This window comes from Protopterus annectens, chromosome 1.part2 (genome assembly GCF_019279795.1).
Source record: "Protopterus annectens isolate FY-2018-M chromosome 1.part2, PAN1.0, whole genome shotgun sequence".
Classification (NCBI taxonomy): domain Eukaryota; kingdom Metazoa; phylum Chordata; order Ceratodontiformes; family Protopteridae; genus Protopterus; species Protopterus annectens.
The window spans coordinates 722,230,380-722,250,480 of NC_056727.1; the positions used below are offsets into that span (position 1 = coordinate 722,230,380).

The window sequence follows — 20,101 nt, forward strand, 5'->3', positions numbered from 1 at the left end:
TACCAAGCTGGTAAATGAGATAATGGGAAACAGGCCCTTGTTATTGATTAGATGGTTGCAGTGAGAATATAAAGTAATTTCAAGAGTATCTGGTTTGTAACTCGTTGTGCAACTAGGTACTGGTGAAATTTCAAAGGTACTTTTACAGGAAAAATGTCAACTCAAATTGTTTGCATCTGTACAGGGCACTGCCAAACGCTTGAGGGGAAACTAATAAGTAGACCCTGATGGTTTATGGATGAAGTATTTAAGGGGAGATATTCTGAAGTTAGGTTAGACAGCAGCTAATCAAGCAGTGCTTACTGAAAATAAAGAATTAGCTTTGTCAAGAATGATGAAAAGAGGGGATTTGCCTGATTAGCTACTGCCTGGCTACTGCTAGTGCTGGTCTCACCACTGCTTCACTTTGTGGGATACAGTGCCCCTTTGCTTCTTCTCTCATCAAAAGCAAATCGGCAGCACCAATCCCAAGATGAGAAGCAGGCCACAGGCTCTTTGCTGATCAACAGTCTTGTCCCAGAAAATGCTGGGGTCTGTAGGCTTGTTGTAGCCTTTTACTGGTAGAGGCCTTGAATAGCAATCAGACCAATCAGGAAGGTCCAACACAGACATTCACAGCCCAATTAGAAGCAATTAGTAATCAATGCACTCTGCTACTTCTGTCACCAGGAATAAAATATAAGCACAATTTCTAAGCTGGCACCTATGAAGCAGTTATTAAGCTTTCTGGTGATCAGCAGTTTCCAGGAAATAATGTCTCTGTGCTCCTTCTCTCATCAAGAGCAAAACAGAAACACTAATCCCAAGCTGACTATTCACAGGCAGAATGTGGACTCTCCAATAATTGGTAGTCTTGTAGTAGATGTAGCAGATTTTAAAGGTAAAACTGGAAAAAAATGGGTTAATATGCTAAGAGATGCAGTATGCACTAAGCAGTTAGATATGAAAGAGGGGGTAACTCATACTTTAGCTATCTAAGTGTAGACCCAATAATTTTAACAGAGCAAGATAGATTGGAAAGGGGTGTCACTTTGTATTTTAAGCTCTATGGAATACAAAGGGATGGCCAATAAATTTAAATAGCCAAAGGGGAGTAACTTCACCAAATGATAATTTTGTGCTTAATGACAATAGCTAATGAAAGAGGAGAGGGAAGGAATTATGTGGTCAAATTAACATAAGGGGCAGGCAACTACAGAGACAGTTGTTTAAAGACACATCAGCACCCAGGTGAGAGAGTTTTGGGGAAATGTAATTTCTGTGTGACTCATGAGACACAGGTGGGGTTTCTTTCCTAGCTTAAATATGCAATTGAAAGCAGAATACAAGTAAAACACAGTGTAGAAACAATAAATCACAACATGTAAAACATAGATGAAGGCAGCAAAGCAATACACATTACAAGAACATTTATCTACTTTTTCCCAAATCTCCAATACTCCCACATCTACAACACTCCAGGCTTTCACACTAGCCATGCTAATATCTTTGAAATGCTATAACACCATTGTAACAGCCTCATATGCTGATCCCACACTGGTCTTGATACCTTCAGGTGCTTTACCATTTGTAATGCTTCAGCCCACTTCTCATCATTTGCTCATTTTTCATTTTCTTTTATCCATGTCTCCCTAAGCTAATAAAACCAGATGCTTCCTCCTCTTTTTACAACCCCCTTTATACTCACACCATACTTCCTTTTTCTATACTTCATCAGTCAAGCCTCTTTCCTCTCACGTTCTCTTTATTTCTCCTCTGCCTCTCCATATCTGTCACCCTGATCACTCCCCTATGTGATAGCCAATCTTCTACTTTTAATCCAAAAGCCCCATTAAAATGTCATGTACTGCTTTTTGTTCTCATTTTCTTAAACAAGATCAATATAACACAGACCTTTTTCTTCCCACTTTTCCAATATTTTTATGAATTTCTGCTGCTGCTTCTCACCCATCACATACCTAACAGTCTGTCTTTTATACATTCCCTCCTCTCTATCTTTCTCTGTCTCAATAAATGTATTATTTTCCTCCTCCTATCATTATAGGTTATGTAAATTAAATTAAATGTCTGTAATTATACCTGTAATTACTGAGCCTTTTGTCCATGGGCCGTGACTGAAATGGGTCAGTAGACCAACTCATTCACTGATATCAAATAAATAAATAACTGAATAAATTATCTTTACAAACCTTGCATCCAATTTTTTAATTTTCCAGACTTTTCAGTTACTGCCCTATAGTCATAGCCGCTAAGTACATCATAGAGTCAGTCATACTCTATCCTGCTGCCTTCTAGGCCTTCATTATTTCCTTCTCTATCTGATTCTTCTTTCCTCTCAACAGAGGTCTGTCACATACCTTCTATATTTATAAAAAAATGAACAAGCACAGGAATCTAATTCCAACCTCACCACCGTGAGTGTTGAGGAAAAAAAATAAAAAACAAAGAAACCAGTGGTCCTAAAACTTCATTGATGAACTCAGTCACAATAATTTCCAAAAATCATGAAACCCAGATAATGTTTCAAAGCAACAAGCCTTTATTTGTCACAGACAAGTGATCCTCAGTAACAAAAAATCAGAAATATTCTACAGTTCAATTCTCTACTGGGATGCCTTCTGTGCAGAGTCTGCATATCTTCCCTGTGTTTGCATGAGTTTTCTCCGGGTGCTCCGATTACCTGTCACATTCCAAAGACATGCACTCAGTGCACTGGACACTGTAAATTGGTCAATAGTGTGAGTGGTATATGTGTGGTATAGAAGAACAACTGTTGAAATGACATTCTGACCCCATGTGCAAAAATGGGAAAAGTGGTTGGGGGTGGATTTAAAATCTTGCTGTAAAACTATAATATTTGCTGTAGGTATAAAATGAATTGCATCTACATTCATGGGATGGTTTACAAATAAAATCACTTTATAACTAATATGGTTTTACCACAAAAAGGGCTTCTTCACTGGATTAGATTATCACATTCTGTGCAGTACTGAAGAATTCTTTTAAGGTGTGTAACCAGTTTGATATACCTGTTTGCTGCTTTTGAAATTTTAAAATCTTTGCACCACACACACACACACACACACACACACACACACACACACGCACACACACACATGCACACACACACACTATATGCTGCTCTTTTTGAAAGGTTTGAGTCCATGTAATTCATAGCATATTATAGCTTATTGTGTCACTTTTAGTAGTGAATTTAGCCATCTAAAAAGGCAGAGCTTATTGAAGAAAAAACTATGGCTTACATGTAGAATTTGCCTATTTTCTCAAGCAATCAGGTCATTTATTTTACACTTGGATAACCTGTCTGGCCCACTAGAATCTCTATTCAACCACAGCTTCCAGACAAGCTTTGTCCTTAGGGAATGGAAAACTGGTCTGGTCATCCTTCAATACAAAAGGGGACCATCAACAGACCCAGGGAACTACAGATCCATAAGTTTGACTAGTCTTATATGCAAGGCCATAGAAAGAATTATTGTGGACTTGATAAACAAAGACATAGGAAATCTTCAAATACTGGACAAATCCAAGTTTGGTTTTGTAAAGGGCAGGTCATGCCTACTAAACCTGGTGGACTTCGTTGAGAAGGCCACTAGAGCCATGGACAAGGACAAAACCGTACATACTGCTTACCTAGACCTGGCAAATGCATTTGCACAATACATCACGGGTAGTATAGACAAAACTCACAAATGTAGGCATAAATCCCTGTGTTACCCAATGGAGAGCCAAATGACCCACAGGACACGTGGCATTAGGGTGGGAAAATCCACCTGTAACAAGAGGCCTGTTACTAGTGGTATCCTACAAGGCTCAGTACCCAGGCCTCCTATTCTAAATTTATTTATCTAAAGTCAAGACAAATGTAGAGGGCCTTTGGCTGGCCAGATTTGCTGATGACTGCAAGATGGGTGCAATCAATGAATCCCCCAAAGATGTGTAAATAACATGTCCCATGATGACCAGCGCAAAGCCCCTTCCCTGTCTCCTACAGACTACTGAGGAGTGATCTGTGCCTAACCTAGAAAGCATTCTCCGATTAAGCCCTGATGTATCTGCTACACACTTGCAAAGCAAACACCACAAGAATTATCCAATCTAAGGATGTAAACCTATTCTGTAACATAAACAAAACATGTTGGAGGGACAGATGTGTATATCAGAGATTATTCCGTCTCTGTAACAGACTTTCCATTTGTGTGAAGCACAGCTCTTCCCTAAGCCTATTCGAACACAATTGGATCTATAGATGGGAAAACTGCAAATTCTCCTTGGCTTATCACCTGTGTCCCTTATGGACCAGGGTAGCTTGTAGATGCCCTAAGGTACAGGCATATTCCAAAGCCATTCTAGTCTACAGTAATGATAACTGGGAAAATTAATGCATGAATGGCTAAGCTTAAAAAGGTTCTAGGGTTGTTAGCCTAGTAACCTCCTATGATTCTATAGGTGAGTGAACACGTCTATAGAATCTTTTCGGTAACAAGCTGGGTACAAAGGTACAGCATGTTTTTTTTTTCCAAGTATTTAATATAATTAATACTGTGCATTGAGAACATTGTGTACATGCAAACTTTGCAAATTTACTTGCATAGAGGTAGAGAGAGAGATACATTTGTAGCAATATACATATAATTATAAATTATATTATGTATAAGTATTTAGAAGAGGACTAAGTTCATTTTTGAATATTGGTAGTGTTTTAGAATTGTTTATGTTAGTATGTAGAGGGTTCTACAAAGCAGGTCTAATTGTAAATAAGACTTTCTTGACAATTAAGTTTGAGTCTACGCCAGAGAAAGGTGATAGCATCTTTTTGTCTGTTTCTAAAACAGTAGTTTGGTTCCCTGACTTGTAGTTTTCTTTTGAGTGGTGGTAATAGCTTTGTGTTAGGATTTTAAAGGTCAGATTACTTAGTAAAAAAGTGGCTCTAGTATGGCAAAAAGGAACTGAGTACATAAACATTAAAACACAGAGCTAGAAGTCCAGTTGAAATTGTCAGACTGGAATATAACAGCACAAGTAATTGCTGCAAAAAGACAACAAATGAGTGTTACATCGGCAGAACATGCAACACAAATGAGTACTGGCAATATATGGTCCATTCAGCTTTAAACTAACTTTATTAAAGCCATGACCAACATCTGGACCAATAGGAAGAAAAGGGAAATAAAAACTCTAGTTGACCCTAGCTGTACAGACAACTCAAGATTTGGGCTACTATCCTACTTACTAATGTACTAGAAATGGGTTGCAGAATAAGGAAGGATGTTCTAAACATTGGTGATATGTTTTTATATATGCTAATATAATTACACTCGAGGTACTTGAATAAACTGTCTTAATTAACTGAAAGAAAGACTGTAACTCAATAGTTCATATACAGTGCACAGCCAACACACTGTGGTTCATATACAGTGCACAGCCAACACACTGTGGTTCATATACAGTGCACAGTCAGCACACTGTGGCTCAAAAACCTTTGAGCCTTCTGCTTTATCCCAAGTGTACAAGACCACCTATGACTGCAATAAGAAATCCTTTTAATAACAATGTTTTACAGGTGTTATCCTAATATTACCTTCTACTTAACATACTTTAAATGCATAGAGAGGAAAGCTACATGTCATCTAAGAATGCAGTACAGTGTTCATCTACCACTGACACAGGACCTGCCCTTAGACAGTGCACCTATAGTATATGAACTGACTGAAGGGAATGATTAATTGCCAAAACTAAATGAATCATTTATGCAAATGAAAAAAACAGGTTATTTCAAGTGCATTATGATTAAATGAAAGTTATTATGATGCAGTATCTAAAAATAAAGATAGTTTAGTATATGCCGAGTAGTGATTATGTTCCAATATGACTAAAACAATGAGTTAAAAGGTCACACAGAAGAAACAATTGATTAAAAAACAAAAAGAAAAATCTGTCAAAGCTAGACTTTCCACTGTGTGATTCCTTAAACCTCTTGTATTAGAGGTGACATTGGATATATGCAAATTACCATTAAACATGCATGTCCACAGCTAGTGGAGTTTGGCTTTATTGGCCTGAATTTGTCCATAACTAGACTTAAAAGTAAAAGTAATGGATATTCAGAATTGCCATTTAGCTGAAACACCTGATGTCCTTAATAGTAATTTGCATATATCCCATGTTGCCTCTAATACGATAGGTTTAAGGAATCCCACAGTGGAAAGTCTAACTTTGCTAGAGTTTTCTTTTTGTTTTTTAACCAATTGTTTTTTCTGTGTGACCTTTTTACTCATTGTTAGTTTATTAGTTGGGATATTTTGCAGTCACCCTAAGATTTATGGATATCAGTTGGGTACGACAACCCTATGTTTTCAAAGGTTAGCCAAACATTCAGCTTATGCTGCGCTGATAATGCCATAATAAGGCAGAAACATGCATGTCCACAGCTAGTTGGGTTTGGCTTTATTGGCCTAAATTTGTCTATAAATAGACTTAAAAGAAAAAGTCATGGACATTCAGAATTGCCATTTAGCTGAAACACCTGATGTCCTTAAAGGGTAATTTGCATATATCCTATGTTGCCTCTAATACAAGAGGTTTGAGGAATCACACAGTGTAAAGTCTAGCTTTGCTAGATTTTTCTTTTTGTTTACGTTCCAATATAAAGAAAAAATAAAGTTGTACTGCGCTTGTATAGTATGAGACCAGATTGTAACAGTGCTTGGAGGAGGGGTGTGTGACCATTGTTACACACACCACGAAGTGCTGTTATGATTGGGTCTTCTGCTAGGTATTTTTCTTGTCTTTCAACTGTCCCTAAGTACTCTGTCTAACCAAGGATTACTGCCAGTCAAACATGCCAGAAATACTGTTGTATTCTTTTTATTTTTTCAGAAAATGCATATCAGTGGAAAACCTGTTGCTCCATAAAGTTTTTAAATGAATTAGAACAACATTTAAAAACTGTGATTTTCTTCCTTTGATTCCACCTTCACCCATTCTTAAGGAAATAAGCTGATTGGTCTGCTGTGATATACATTACAATACTGAGAAGGGAGAAGTGTTTTATATAATACGTTTGCATTGAAAGTGAAATCCGTCTTGTTTAAGAATGGATCCTGATCGCATAGACCTGTATTTTTTCCAATGTCTTGACATATCCTAGTGCCAGTGTGGAGAAATAAAACTTGTGCTTAATAAGGGAAAACTTAGATAAGGGGTCTGCAGATTTTCAATGAGCAAAACAACATAGAGGTGTTTAGTTTCAACTGGTCAGTGGCTATAGCCTGCTAAATAACAAACGTGTTTTCTCAGAGCTTTTACAGTATATAGATGACTCCAGTTTCTTTGTTTGGGGAGACAAGATCTTGATTGCTTGGTCTCCTATGTACTTGTGTTCTTTTACAATAAATTAGATCTTTCCACTCTGTTCAACTGTGTTGTATGAATTTATTTTGTACCTTAACAACACACATTAAGTGCTTTATTGGCTTTCACAGCCAGTAAAACACTTTGTGCTTTTTTCTTTTTTTCCTGTAACCAGTAGTACTTGGAGCAGATAAAGTTCCATTAACGGCAAAGAATTGGGATCAAGTCTCTGATCATAACCATTATTATGAGTTCTCAACATGGATGCCAAGATTCATCTCGCTCGACAGATGAGCTTCTTGGCATTCGTGTCTCTAACTCACAATAAGCCAGTTATGAGCAGCAGCCCATTCATAATCCTGATTCACAATCCTCTTTATTCTAAATGTTTGTAATTGAAATGGACTTTCTCTTTTCTTCACTACATGGTTATCATGCTGTGGATATACATGAGACTTGAATGCCCCCTTCAGGGACACTTAGGAGCAACGTGTTCAAATATAGTATCCTTAGTATTAATTTAGTTTTATACAATTTATTTTTTTCTCAATATGTTGATGTTATACAAGTGAGACCCGCTCTTTAGAGTTGGGGAATCTGTGGAACATCCAGTGACTTATTTCTGTACTCCTATTACAGGTGTATGCAAAGTTGGACAGGATCCATCATGTTCACCTTCAATCATTCTTAAAGGTTTAGGGTATGTATGAACAACAAGTGTATGGAAACAGCACAATGTAAGGAAGCATGCTGGAATGTACTATCAGTATGATATTTAAAAAGAATAATTTAATAACATTTGTATGGTCTACTCCATAAAGAATGTATTTCTTAGGATAACTTTACATAATAGTTTGTCAGAGTAATGAAAAAGGAAATCACTGATTTATTCTGCAACTGAAAGCTGTCACTTCTTGAGATATTATTGCAATATTTAATAATTGTCTAAATAAAATTTATTGACTGGAATGAGTTTAATGACACAGAAAATAATATGTGAAGATACGTTTCAACAGATGTAACATTATGAAGTGTGCTTGGCAGTACATAATGAGCATGTGAACTATTAGAAATTTCTGATAGTTTGTACTAAGAAAGCATGACTATTGAGTTACATAGCAAAATTATAACTAGCCTTAGGCACACGTCTACTGCTGGGTTACTATTACCTCTTAGAGGATGAAACATTGAGTTGTAAATAATATAATCTATTGTTGGATCTGATATATTAAATAAATCATGTAATGCATCCCACAAATTCAGTTTATATATTATATTATTAAGCAAGTTATTCAACCTCAGTTTCCTCTTCTTCCTCTAAAAGGTAAAGACAGCTGTCTGGCTGCTCACAAATTCCACTCCTTGTCTGTTTCCATAGCAATGAGAGCAGCACTCAAAGACAGATCACCAGCATCATAGACTGAAACCCTTCTCCTCTTCACCGCTGGGACACTTTTCTTACATCATAGTTGCTTTCCCGTATACATTCAGCTAAGAAATGGGTATTATATGCATAGTATCTTCTACATTATTTTACCATTAAACAACTCATTATGCAATAATGGCACTGTGAATCACCCTATCATCTCCAACTAACAAGTGATGATATGGTTATAAAAGCATCATGGAAGTAATTGCTGGCAAGCTTAAGTCGTACACTGAATAGTTGACCTAGAAGCAGTTGTGTTACAGATCCTGTATAATAAAAGCACTGCCTTTCTTTTGCAAAACAGGCTTTTTTCTATCCATCCATGTCAACCTTATTGTAGAACTGAATCAGTCAGTCTTTCTTGTGGTGTAGCTCATGTCTCTGAATTAGAAGTAGAGAGCAGTACACTGTGAGTGTGGGACAGACATGGGTACTTGTTGTGCTGTTCTTGCAGCTACCAAACATAGGTATGTGTTGTAATGTGCTGTTCTTGAAGCTACCAAACGTAGGAATGTGTTGTAATGTGCTGTTCTTGAAGTTACCAACGATAGGTATGTGTTGTAATGTGCTGTTCTTGAAGCTACCAAATATAGGATTGTATTGTAATGTACTGTTCTTGGAAGTTACCAAACATAGGTTTGTGTTATAATGTACTGTTCTTGAAGCTACCAAACAGGTATGTATTGTAATGTAATCTGCTGTTCTTCAAGCTACCAAACATAGGTTTGTGTTGTAACGTACTGTTCTTGAAGCTACCAAACATAGGCTTGTGTTGTAACATACTGTTCTTGATCTTTGTAGAGATTCTGTAAATGTAAGCAGATGAAATAAAAAAGCAGTATGATTTACTTACTCTGTTTTTAAACAAGACACAGACAAACCAGTGATGAGTATAACTTTTTACTTTCAAGCTGCATGCATTTTGGGTGGTTACCTGTCAGAAGTGTTTAATTCATTGCTTCTCACAAAATAACTGTCACAAAGGAACAGTGCAGGCACTGAAAATGAATGACTGGATGTTCAGTTAGTACCAAGCAGTTATGTAACTTGTGAGCTTCCACTTGCAAGTTGTAGCACCCAATACTTTGTATTTCATTGACATTTTACTTTATTTCCATATATCCTCTGTATCCCTCAGCCTTATAGAGCAAGGTGAAAGTGGTTTTCATGTATGATCTTAAAGGTGATTTTGCCCAGTAACTGAGAAATCACCCTAACAGTACAGAAGCTTTCTCTGAATGTGTTTAATATTACTACATTTATTTACATGCATGCATATCTTAATTTCCAATATGCAATTTTTGTCAGTATTTTTAAAACAACTTTAAAAAACAAACAAAATGTGCAGCAGAACATTATTGAGAGAGTTATCATGTTCTTGCAGCTTCAAATGTCTCTGCAGTCCCTGTCAATGGCAGTATAAAGGTGGAGCATCCACCGACCCAGGCAATTATAAGCCCATCAGCCTAACTAGCCTGATCTGCAAGGCCATGGAATGCATTATCATGGACCTTATAAACAAGGACATTGGCAACCTCCAAACACTTGATCCCACACAGTTTGGTTTTGTCAAAGGGAGATCATGTCTGTTAAACTTGGTCGCCTTCTTCGAAACAGTCACCAAACCCATGGATGAGGGCAAGACAGTGTACACTGCTTACCTTGACCTAGCCAAAGCCTTCGACTCTATTCCCCACTCGAGCATAATGGATAAACTCTCCCAGCTAGGCATCAACCCATATGTTACCAGATGGGTAGCTAACTGGTTCACTGATAGAACCCACTCAGTCAAAACAGGGGAAGCCACCTCTAGTAGTAGACCTGTAACAAGCGGCGTACCCCAAGGATTGGTCTTGTGCCCTCTACTGTTTGTGATATACTTTTCTGAGGTGCAAGCCAAAACCAGTGGTCTGTGGCTGACCAAGTCTGCAGATGACTGCAAGCTGGGCACTCTCATAAATTCCCCTAGTGATGTGAACATCCTCTAAGAGGACCTTAGCCAAACTTATGACTGGTGCCAGAAGCATGGCCTGAAACTGAATGCCAAGAAATGCATCATTATCCTCTTTGGGGAAAATGGTGTCCCCACTAATTATCACATTAATAACAATGTATTTAAGCATGCAATTAGTCGTGAGGGACTTGGGCACCCAGGTTGATAGCAGCCTGACTTTTGACCACCACGTTGCCTCCATTGTACAGAAGGCTTTCTACATGGCCCACCTCATAAATAAGGGTATTTCATCCAGGAACAATGAGGTAATAACATCTCTGTACTCCTCTCTTATCAGACCCATTATCGAATACAGTGCCCCCCTTCGGCATGTACCTTGCCAAGCACATGCAGCAGTTGGAGAGACCACAGAGGTTCCTGACCAGGAAAATCCAGGGTCTCACATACCTATGCCATACAGATAGGCTAAAAACCCTGTCCCTCTACTCAGTGTCATACATACTGCTCAGAGGTGACCTGTGTCTGGTATACAAGGCCGTTTCAGACTCAGGCTTGATGGAGTTGCTGCATATCCATAAGTCAAACTCCACTCACACAACCCGTATGCAAGGTATCAACCTGGTCAGTGACGTTGATAGAACTTGTTGGTGGGATAGATTTAGGTCCCAATGACTCCCCCATCTGTGGAATAGACTCCCTCTCCATGTCAAGAAGAGTACCTCACTAGCCCTCTTTAAGAGGAACCTGGATAACTGGATGGGAAACAGAAAATATACCCCTGGGAACCCACCTGTGTCCCTGCTGGACAGGGAAAACAGGTGCTGACTTTGTGGGAACATGGGTGAAATTCTTGGCTAGGGTTATAAGAGCCTCTGGGCCAATAGCCTAGTATTGTCAATGAACCTATAAAATATATTAAGCAATTACATTAGACTAACTTTAGACAGTACAGAGGCACTAGTTCTGTTCAGCATGTTGTCATGCATTTCTTCAGTATTAATAAAATACTTCCCATCCTTTGGAGTTTCATTATTAATCAAACAAAACAAGCAGCATGGTTATATGGCTTTCTCCTGCCACTCATCATGTTTAGTAGTGATGCCACTTTTAAATATAGATATTAAAGATGGTACAAATTTAAGTTACAATCTAGTAACATTTACAAATATTTCTGCTCTAAGTCAACAAAGTGACTAGCCTCACAATAAATCATATTCTCCCCAATAACACTATAAACATTTATTGAAAAAGGTATTTGTAAAGAGTCACCACCCAACATGGAAATTCCAAAACACGAAGTAGAGAAGCAACCCCCAGTTCAGCAAATTCAATACCAGCAACCACTTTCTGTGCACAAAATTAATATGTTATAAAATGCAAACTAAAATAGCTTACTTGTCCAAAGGGAGAAAAAAAGAAATAAAAACAAAAACAAAACAAAAAAAAAGTGGAACTAACAGTAAAGGGGGCAATATCCCAGAACTATCCATTCGCGTACATAAACTATAAGAGACTAGGTTTTAAATACCTTATATTCATCCTTCTTTGCTTTGAAGAAGAGACAATACATTGGCACTATACTACCTTCTAATGTTCTGTTGCAATGCTAAATATTGGTTAATCTTTTAATTTAACTGGTCACTACAATAAATCATTTGGTGTTGGTTTTACTTTTTGGCACTTTTTATTATATAATAATGTGCTTATCCCAACAAACTGCTAATTAGTACTATGGTTGCAGTCTGTAATTTGAGTCAGTTGCTTTGTATTCCCTTAAAACAATAATGGACTGTTGTGCTGTCTGTAATAAACAGGATAGTAGTTTAACAAAATGCTTGCAGGCCGCCAAGATTTTGAATAAACGAATTGCTGAAACATCTATATAAGTAGCATACCATTAGTTGTACGTGGGCAGCCTTTTACATCCTTTTTTCACATGCCTGTTTAGCTAGGCTTTGCCTCAATGTACTGCAACTGCTGCTCCTTTGAGTATATATCCAACCTGAATGCAATGTAAAAGTAGTATGAAGCCTGAAAGTCATTAATTGTTTTTGATATTTTGTTAACAAAGGACCAAAACTTGCTTAATGTTATTTTTAAAAGTTCAGATTGATTGGAATATGCACAGGTTAAAGTTCCACAGTTTGTTTTTTCTTTCTCTACACTGACAATACCACTTCCTTCTCTTATTGTGATTTATATTCCTTTCTTCTTTTTTTTCCCTACAGCTTAATCCTCCTCTGAATTCACAAACTCAAGAGGAATTATAGTAAACCAAATATTCCCTTTAAAAAGAACTTAAAATAACTATGCAGCTGAGAAGCAGCTATAATGGAATGACCCTGCAGTTAGCTGTATTATGAATCTAAATGGGGAAATTGTGTATTACCTTTGAGGTAATAGACAACTGTGTGCAGAGCTCATTGTAAATGGAATCACCTATACTGAGCCAGAAGAGTCTGAATGAGTCTGAATGGAGAGATGACAAGTCAGCAAGCAAAGGAGAGTAGTATTTCTGATACTGAATTCACCCTCAAGTCTTGGTGAGTGCCTTCATGAGGTGGACCCTGTTGTTTCACAAAATCTCACCAAGACAGCACTGATATATAGACTGCATTTGTATAGCACATATCATGGACAGAAATAGGTTACAGATAAAACAAAAGATAGCTGGGTGCACAAGGCCCATGATAAAAAATGTCCAATCCTGGTAGGCAAACTGGTGCCAGGAATGGAAAAAACGACAGTGTAGAATCCTCAAAATACGGAAACATTCATACAATGGGATCAGGCCAGGCCCAGGGGGAGGACACAAAAATCACAAAAACTGATAGGCCAAAGAAGAGCCATAAAGATGATAAAGTGGACTATTGAGGATAAGAAAGAAATTATGTATTGTTACTATTATGCAAAAAGCTCAGAATTTCTAGACACAAGATATACAAAATGATTAAGAGAGAAATTCAAGGAAAGAAAAATACTTCCACAAGAAAATCTTTCAGAAACTTCAGATAAAAATTTATATTCATTAATACAACAGATTTGTGAAAAACAGTATATAGATCAAGAAGCTTTGATCTGTTTGTAAAAAGAAGCATCTGAGGAAGTGCAAAAATATAAACAACAAAACCCAGAGATTTTTGAAAAGTATTTAAGAATAAGGGTGATGTGCAGAGCTGTAGTAACTACAGAGGGATTCAAAATCCACAAAGCAGCTACACCAGACCGGAATCACCAGGACACGTTTACTCGCAATAAGGTACTGACCACAGGCAGGATAACCACAAGGTTTATTAATGTGCTAAATTAGATATCACAAACAAACACACACGTTTTCGTCAAAGGAACTGACTTCTTCAGAGGGATTCAACTGATCAATCACAGCATGAAGTTATGGGAAAGAGTAGTGGAAGCTAGGTTAAGAAGGGAGGTGATGATTAGTGATCAGCAGTATGGTTTCATGCCAGGAAAGAGCACCGCAGATGCAATGTTTGCTCTGAGACTGTTGATGGAGAAGTACAGAGAATGTCAGTTAAGGAGTTGCATTGTGTCTTTGTGGACTTAGAGAAAGCATATGACAGGGTGCCTAGAGAGAAGTTGTGGTATTGTATGAGGAAGTCAGGAGTGTCAGAGACATATTTAAGAGTGGTACAGGATATGTATGAGGGTATTGTGACAGCGGTGAGGTCTGCGGTGGTAGTGACGGATGCGTTTAAGGTGGAGGTGGGATTACATCAAGGATCAGCTCTGAGCCCTTTCTTATTTGCAGTGGTGATGGACAGGTTGACAGACGAGATCAGACAGGAGTCCCCGTGGACTATGATGTTTGCAGATGACATTGTGATCTGTAGTGAGAGTAGGCAACAGGTGGAGGAGAAAACATAAAAAGCAAGTGAAGCCAAGAAAGGTTACTCAGCAGGCTATTAAATGTTAAAAATTCCAATTTAATGTTTTAACATTTAATAGTCTGCTGAGTAACCTTTCTTGGCTTCACTTGCTTTTTGTGTTTTTTTTGCTGGTTTTTAGTTTTGTATTTTGGTAACAGGTGGAGGAGACCCTGGAGAGGTGGAGATATGCTCTAGAGAGAAGAGGAATGAAGGTCAGCAGGACTAAGACAGAATCTATGTGTGTGAATGAGTGGGAGGATAGAAAAATGGTGAAGATGCAGGGAGTAGAGGTGGCGAAGGTGGATGAGTTTAAATACTTGGGATCAACAGTTCAGAGTAATGGTGAGTGTGAAAGAGAGGTGAAGAAGAGAGTACAGGCAGGATGGAGAGGGTGGAGAAGAGTGTCAGGAGTGATTTGTGACAGATGAGTACCAGTAAGAGTGAAAGGGAAGGTCGACAAGAGGGTAGTGAGACCAGCTGTTATATGGGTTGGAGACAGTGGCATTGACAAAAAGGCAGGAGTCAGAGCTTGACATGGCAGAGTTGAAGATGTTAAGATTTGCACTGGGTGTGACGAGGATGGACAGGATTAGGAATAAGTATATTAGAGGGTCACCCCAGGTTGGAAGGTTTGGAGACAAAGCCAGAGAGGCAAGATTATGTTGGTTTGGACATGTGCTGAGGAGGGATGCAGATTATATTGAGAAAAAGATGCTAAGGATGAAGCTGCCGGGTAACAGGAAAAGAGGAAGGCCTAAGATAAAGTTTATGGATGTGGTGAGAGAGGACATGCAAGTGGTTGGTGTGACAGAGCAAGATGCAGAGGACAGGAAGAAATGGAAACAGCTGATCCGCTGTGGCAACCCCTAATGGGAGCAGCCAAAAGAAGAAGAAGAAGAAGAAGAAGAAAAATGAAATATGGACATGGGAAAGAAAGAGAGATTCGATATGATGCAATATTTATGCAAAAATGAAAGCCAAATTGATCAATATAAAGAAAGCAGTCCCAAAGATATCTGAAGAGAAATACAGGCAAAGGCACCCAGACACGGAAAATTTCACAATAAAAAATAATATCAAAAAGAGGGAATGTAGAAAAAAATATTAGTAAAGTAGAAATAAAAAAAAAAATAGAAGTTGAAGTTACGGAGTGCCTGCAAAGTGAAAGATTTGGTGTAAAAAGTCTAACACAGGTTGCATCACAGCAAGATGGAGCGAGTCCACAAAGTAAGGAGAATCAGGAAGACCAGGAGACGTCTGAAGAAGAAATATGGACATGGGAAAGAAAAAGACATTTAATATGGTGTAACATTTATGCAAAGGAGAACACAAAACTAATCAATACAAAAAGAGCAGCACCAAAGATATTTGACGAAAAATACAGGCAAAGGAATCTGGACATGGAAAACTTTACAATACAAAAAATAGGAAGACAAACAAGAAAAGTAGAAAAGGAGATTAGTAATGGAGAAGTTAAAGAAATAGAAACTAAAATTATCGAGTACCTGCAAAGTGAAGGATTCAGTGTAGAAAATCTAATTCAGAAAGCACCAAAGGATAGACCAATCGATATCCAAATTAAGGTTAAACCAGTGGAATGGGAAGTAATTGGTCAGGTGCCATATGAAGATATTTTGGAGCCTTCCACAGGAAACCAGTATCAACATTCACTTGAAGCAAGACAGCAAGGGAAGTAACAGGAAACTGTGGAAACTGATGCAGTCAATGCTGAGGAGTGATAAGCCAGTGAGTTCCCATATGACAGAGCAACGGATGGCACAGGATGAAATTGAAGAAAATGTGCCACAGGAAGATGCTACTGAACTTTCTATAGAATGCCCGCAGGAAATAGAAAACAAAAAATGTGCCCTCAGTTTAGAAGAAAATGAGCTAAGAGAAGAGTTGCTTAATTTAATAGACATAGATAGACATAATAAGATCAATGAAAGAAATAGACTGCAGAAGGTCAGTAAAACCTGAAAAGTCAGAATACTGCAGAAGGTCAATACAACCCAAAAAGTCAGAAGTTTGATAAAACAAATGAACACAGTAATTAGGACTATCCATAGAGATCCATATGATATAACAGAAGTAAAGAGGATATATTGCAGTGCAGCTAAATTAATAACTGATAATGTTCTACCACAAGAACACAAGGTAGTGAGGGAAAGGAAGGGGAGAAATTGAATTCCATCATGGAAGTATCGAATAGAGAAAACTATAAAGCAATTAAGACAAGAAGTGTCACTGTTAGAAGAATATAGAAGGAGGGAACAGATCAACAAAAAATACTAAGAAAGATAGATGTGATAAAAGCATTGTACAGTATTAGAACAGACCAGGATCTATCATGCACTATTGTAAATAAACTAAAAATCTCAGCAGAGGCGGAAAAACTTAGAAGATACACAGATAAATATAAAGGAAAAGTGCAAACTAAGCAATTTATTGATGACCCAAAAAAGTTTTATAGAGAATTGGGAAAAGGGTAAAAGGAATTGAAAGACGCCAAAAAGAGAAGAAATAGATACATTTTGGAGAAGTATGTATGAAGATCCTGTGGAACATAACAAAGATGCTAAATGGATAGAAGAAGTAAAAGAAAGAATAAGAAGTTTAAAGGTACAGGATATGAAATGGGATGAAATAACAGCCAGGGACATTGAAACAAAGTTAAGAAAAGCCTCTAATTGGAAAACCCCAGGCCCAGATGCAATATCTAACTTTTGGTCAAAAGTATAAACATCTTTGCATGAAGATTTAGCTATGAGTAAGAACTATTTATATAGGCACCCCAGACAGACACCAACCTGGCTAACAACAGGAAAAACAATGCTCCTACTTAGGAGTGAACCTGCAAGCTACCCTAAAAATTATAGACTAATAACTTGCCTTCCAATGATGTATAAATTATATACAGGAATTGATGCGAACAGGGTTTATAGTCATTTAGAAGAAAACTCAATTATGACAGTAGAACAAAAGGGCAAAAAATAAAGTCATATGGAACAAAGGATCATTTATTGTTAAATAAAATCATAGTGGAGAACTATAAAAAGGGGAAGAATCTAAGTATGGCATGTATCCCACATTCATGGATAAAAGAGTGCTTAAAAATGTATAAGATACACCCTACACTGTTTGCTACATTACAGTGACTATGAAACAATGACAGACCACTTTGCAATTAAGCCATGGTAAAGGACAAATCATTATTCTAGGGAAAGAAATTCAAAGGGGGATATTCCAGGGTGAATCTCTGTCACCGCTGCTGTTCTGCCTTGCCCTTAACCCATTAAGCTGTCTACTTAACAGCTTAGGCCACGGCTATAATTTGGCTCCTAGAAAACAACAAATGTAAAGACTTCTCATCTTCTCTTTGTCGATGATTTAAAAATGTATAGCTCATAAGATAAGGAACTGAAAGCACAACTGCAAGTTGTCAAAACTTTTTCAGATGATATAAGAATGTAATTTGGTCTTGATAAATGTGCAAAAGCAACCTTTAAAGCAGGAAAACTGCAGCACCAAGAAAACATCAGTTTGGGACAAGAGTGTGATATAAAAGAACTTGAGCAAGAGGCAGTGTATAAGTATTTAGGAATTAATGAAAGATCAACAATAAAACATGAACAAATGTGGCTAAAACTTAAGAATATTTTTAGAAGACTAAAATTAATACTGAAAACAGCAATGACATCTAGGAACAAAATTCAAGCTATAAACCAATTTGTTCTTCCTGTCCTAACTTACAGCTTTGGAGTGAATGACTGGCCCCAAATTGTGTTGGATAGATTAGATGGGAAAACAAGAAGGATGCTTCATGCTCACCAAATGATTTATAAAAATCAGTGCATTCCAAGATTATATATTCCTTGTTCTGAAGGAGGGATGGGCCTCCTTGACACTGATTGCATGTATAGATCTGCAATCGTGGAACTCCACACATATCTGCTCACCTCACATGACCCAAATGTAGTGAAAGTTTTGAAACATGAGGAGAATAAATCTAAGATGACTTCTTTGCTTAATCTAGCAGAAGCACATCATCTTCAAGCAGGAATGGAAATCATACCAGAAGTAGATAAAAATCAGGCAGCAACTGAATGTGACAAAAAGCAAAAGAAATAATATAAGGTGAAGGACCAGATGAGAAGACAAGAAATGTGGAAAATGCATAAATATAGTTGCAAGTATAGAAAACTTCTGGAAGAACCTCATGTTGATTAGGAATGAATGCAGGAATGGTTAAAGAGAGGTGAATTCAAACCAAGTGATGAAAGGTTAATATTGGTTGCCCAAGATAATGGGCTACGTACACTCTGATTTACAAAGTCCATTGAACATGTGGGAGAAACAGACAATTGTAGGTTTTATTAAACCGAACTGGAAACATTCGCACACCTTGTTGCTGGTTGTGACATACTAATGGGAGAAGGACTTTATACTGAAAGGCATAATAATGTGGCAAGACTGTTGCACTGGGGATTGTACAAACATTATGGTATTGAAGTGGCTGAAAAATGCTGGAAACATGAGCCACAATGCATCACAGAAAATGATGAAGTTTACATCACATGGGATCACCCATTACCAACAGTTCAAAAGATAGATGATAGGAAAAACGGATATAGTTATCCATAGAAAGAAGACAAAAGTAGCATTGATCATTGAAATTGCCACACCCAGTGACTACAGTGTCTTGCATACAAAAAGACACAAAGTCATAAAATACCAGGATTGCAGGCAGAAATGAAAGCAATGTGGAAGAAAGATACCCAGACATTTCCAATAGTAGTAGGAGCAACAAATGGGTCTTAAATACATGTAACCCCAAACAAATTGCAGAAGGAGTCATTACTGGGCACATTGCGGGTGCTGTGAAAAGCACTTTTGGCTGACATCAAAGATTGAAACAATACTAATTTCATGAACTTTAATTGTACTTTGACTTAGGAATGGGGTCCATTCCTGTCATGGTATTAGAAACCCAAAAGACTTGGAGAAATTAAAAGTGGTATCATAAATAAAATTACATCGTTGACAACAACCATATTTTATCATGTCATTCTATGGGTTAATTATTTATTATACTTTTTACTGTTTTGTTATTCTCCAATTATGATTCCTTTCTTTTTTAAAAACAAATTTTAGTTTACACCCTAATTTGGCTGGTAGATGTGGAATTCAATAATACTGCCCTCCATTTTTTTTATAACTGATGCTTAAATATTCATAGCTTTATCAAAATATGAAATAACCACTGATTTAGCAATGTTTTATTAACCACAGTAACATCAGAAGTAATGATACTAATAATATCACCTGTAGTATGTCATATAGTGTTAGTAGAACTACTAGCCGTTGTTTACCATCTAGACTCCCTAAAACTGGTCAGAACCTTGACTACCTACTAATATAGACTTTCATAGCTATATTGTCCACCAATGTCCTTGG

The 20,101-nt window shown here is 37.4% G+C and overlaps 1 protein-coding gene across 1 annotated transcript in view; it reads left to right on the plus strand.

Moving 5' to 3' along the window:
• LOC122792408 (kinesin-like protein KIF28P) overlaps nucleotides 1–20,101 on the plus strand; it is a 1,102,337-nt gene that overhangs the window by 626,331 nt on the left and 455,905 nt on the right. The window contains exon 12 of the mRNA XM_044060197.1: nucleotides 8,014–8,074. Within this exon, the coding sequence (XP_043916132.1) occupies nucleotides 8,014–8,074 (61 nt within the window). The remainder of the gene's footprint in view (nucleotides 1–8,013; nucleotides 8,075–20,101) is intronic.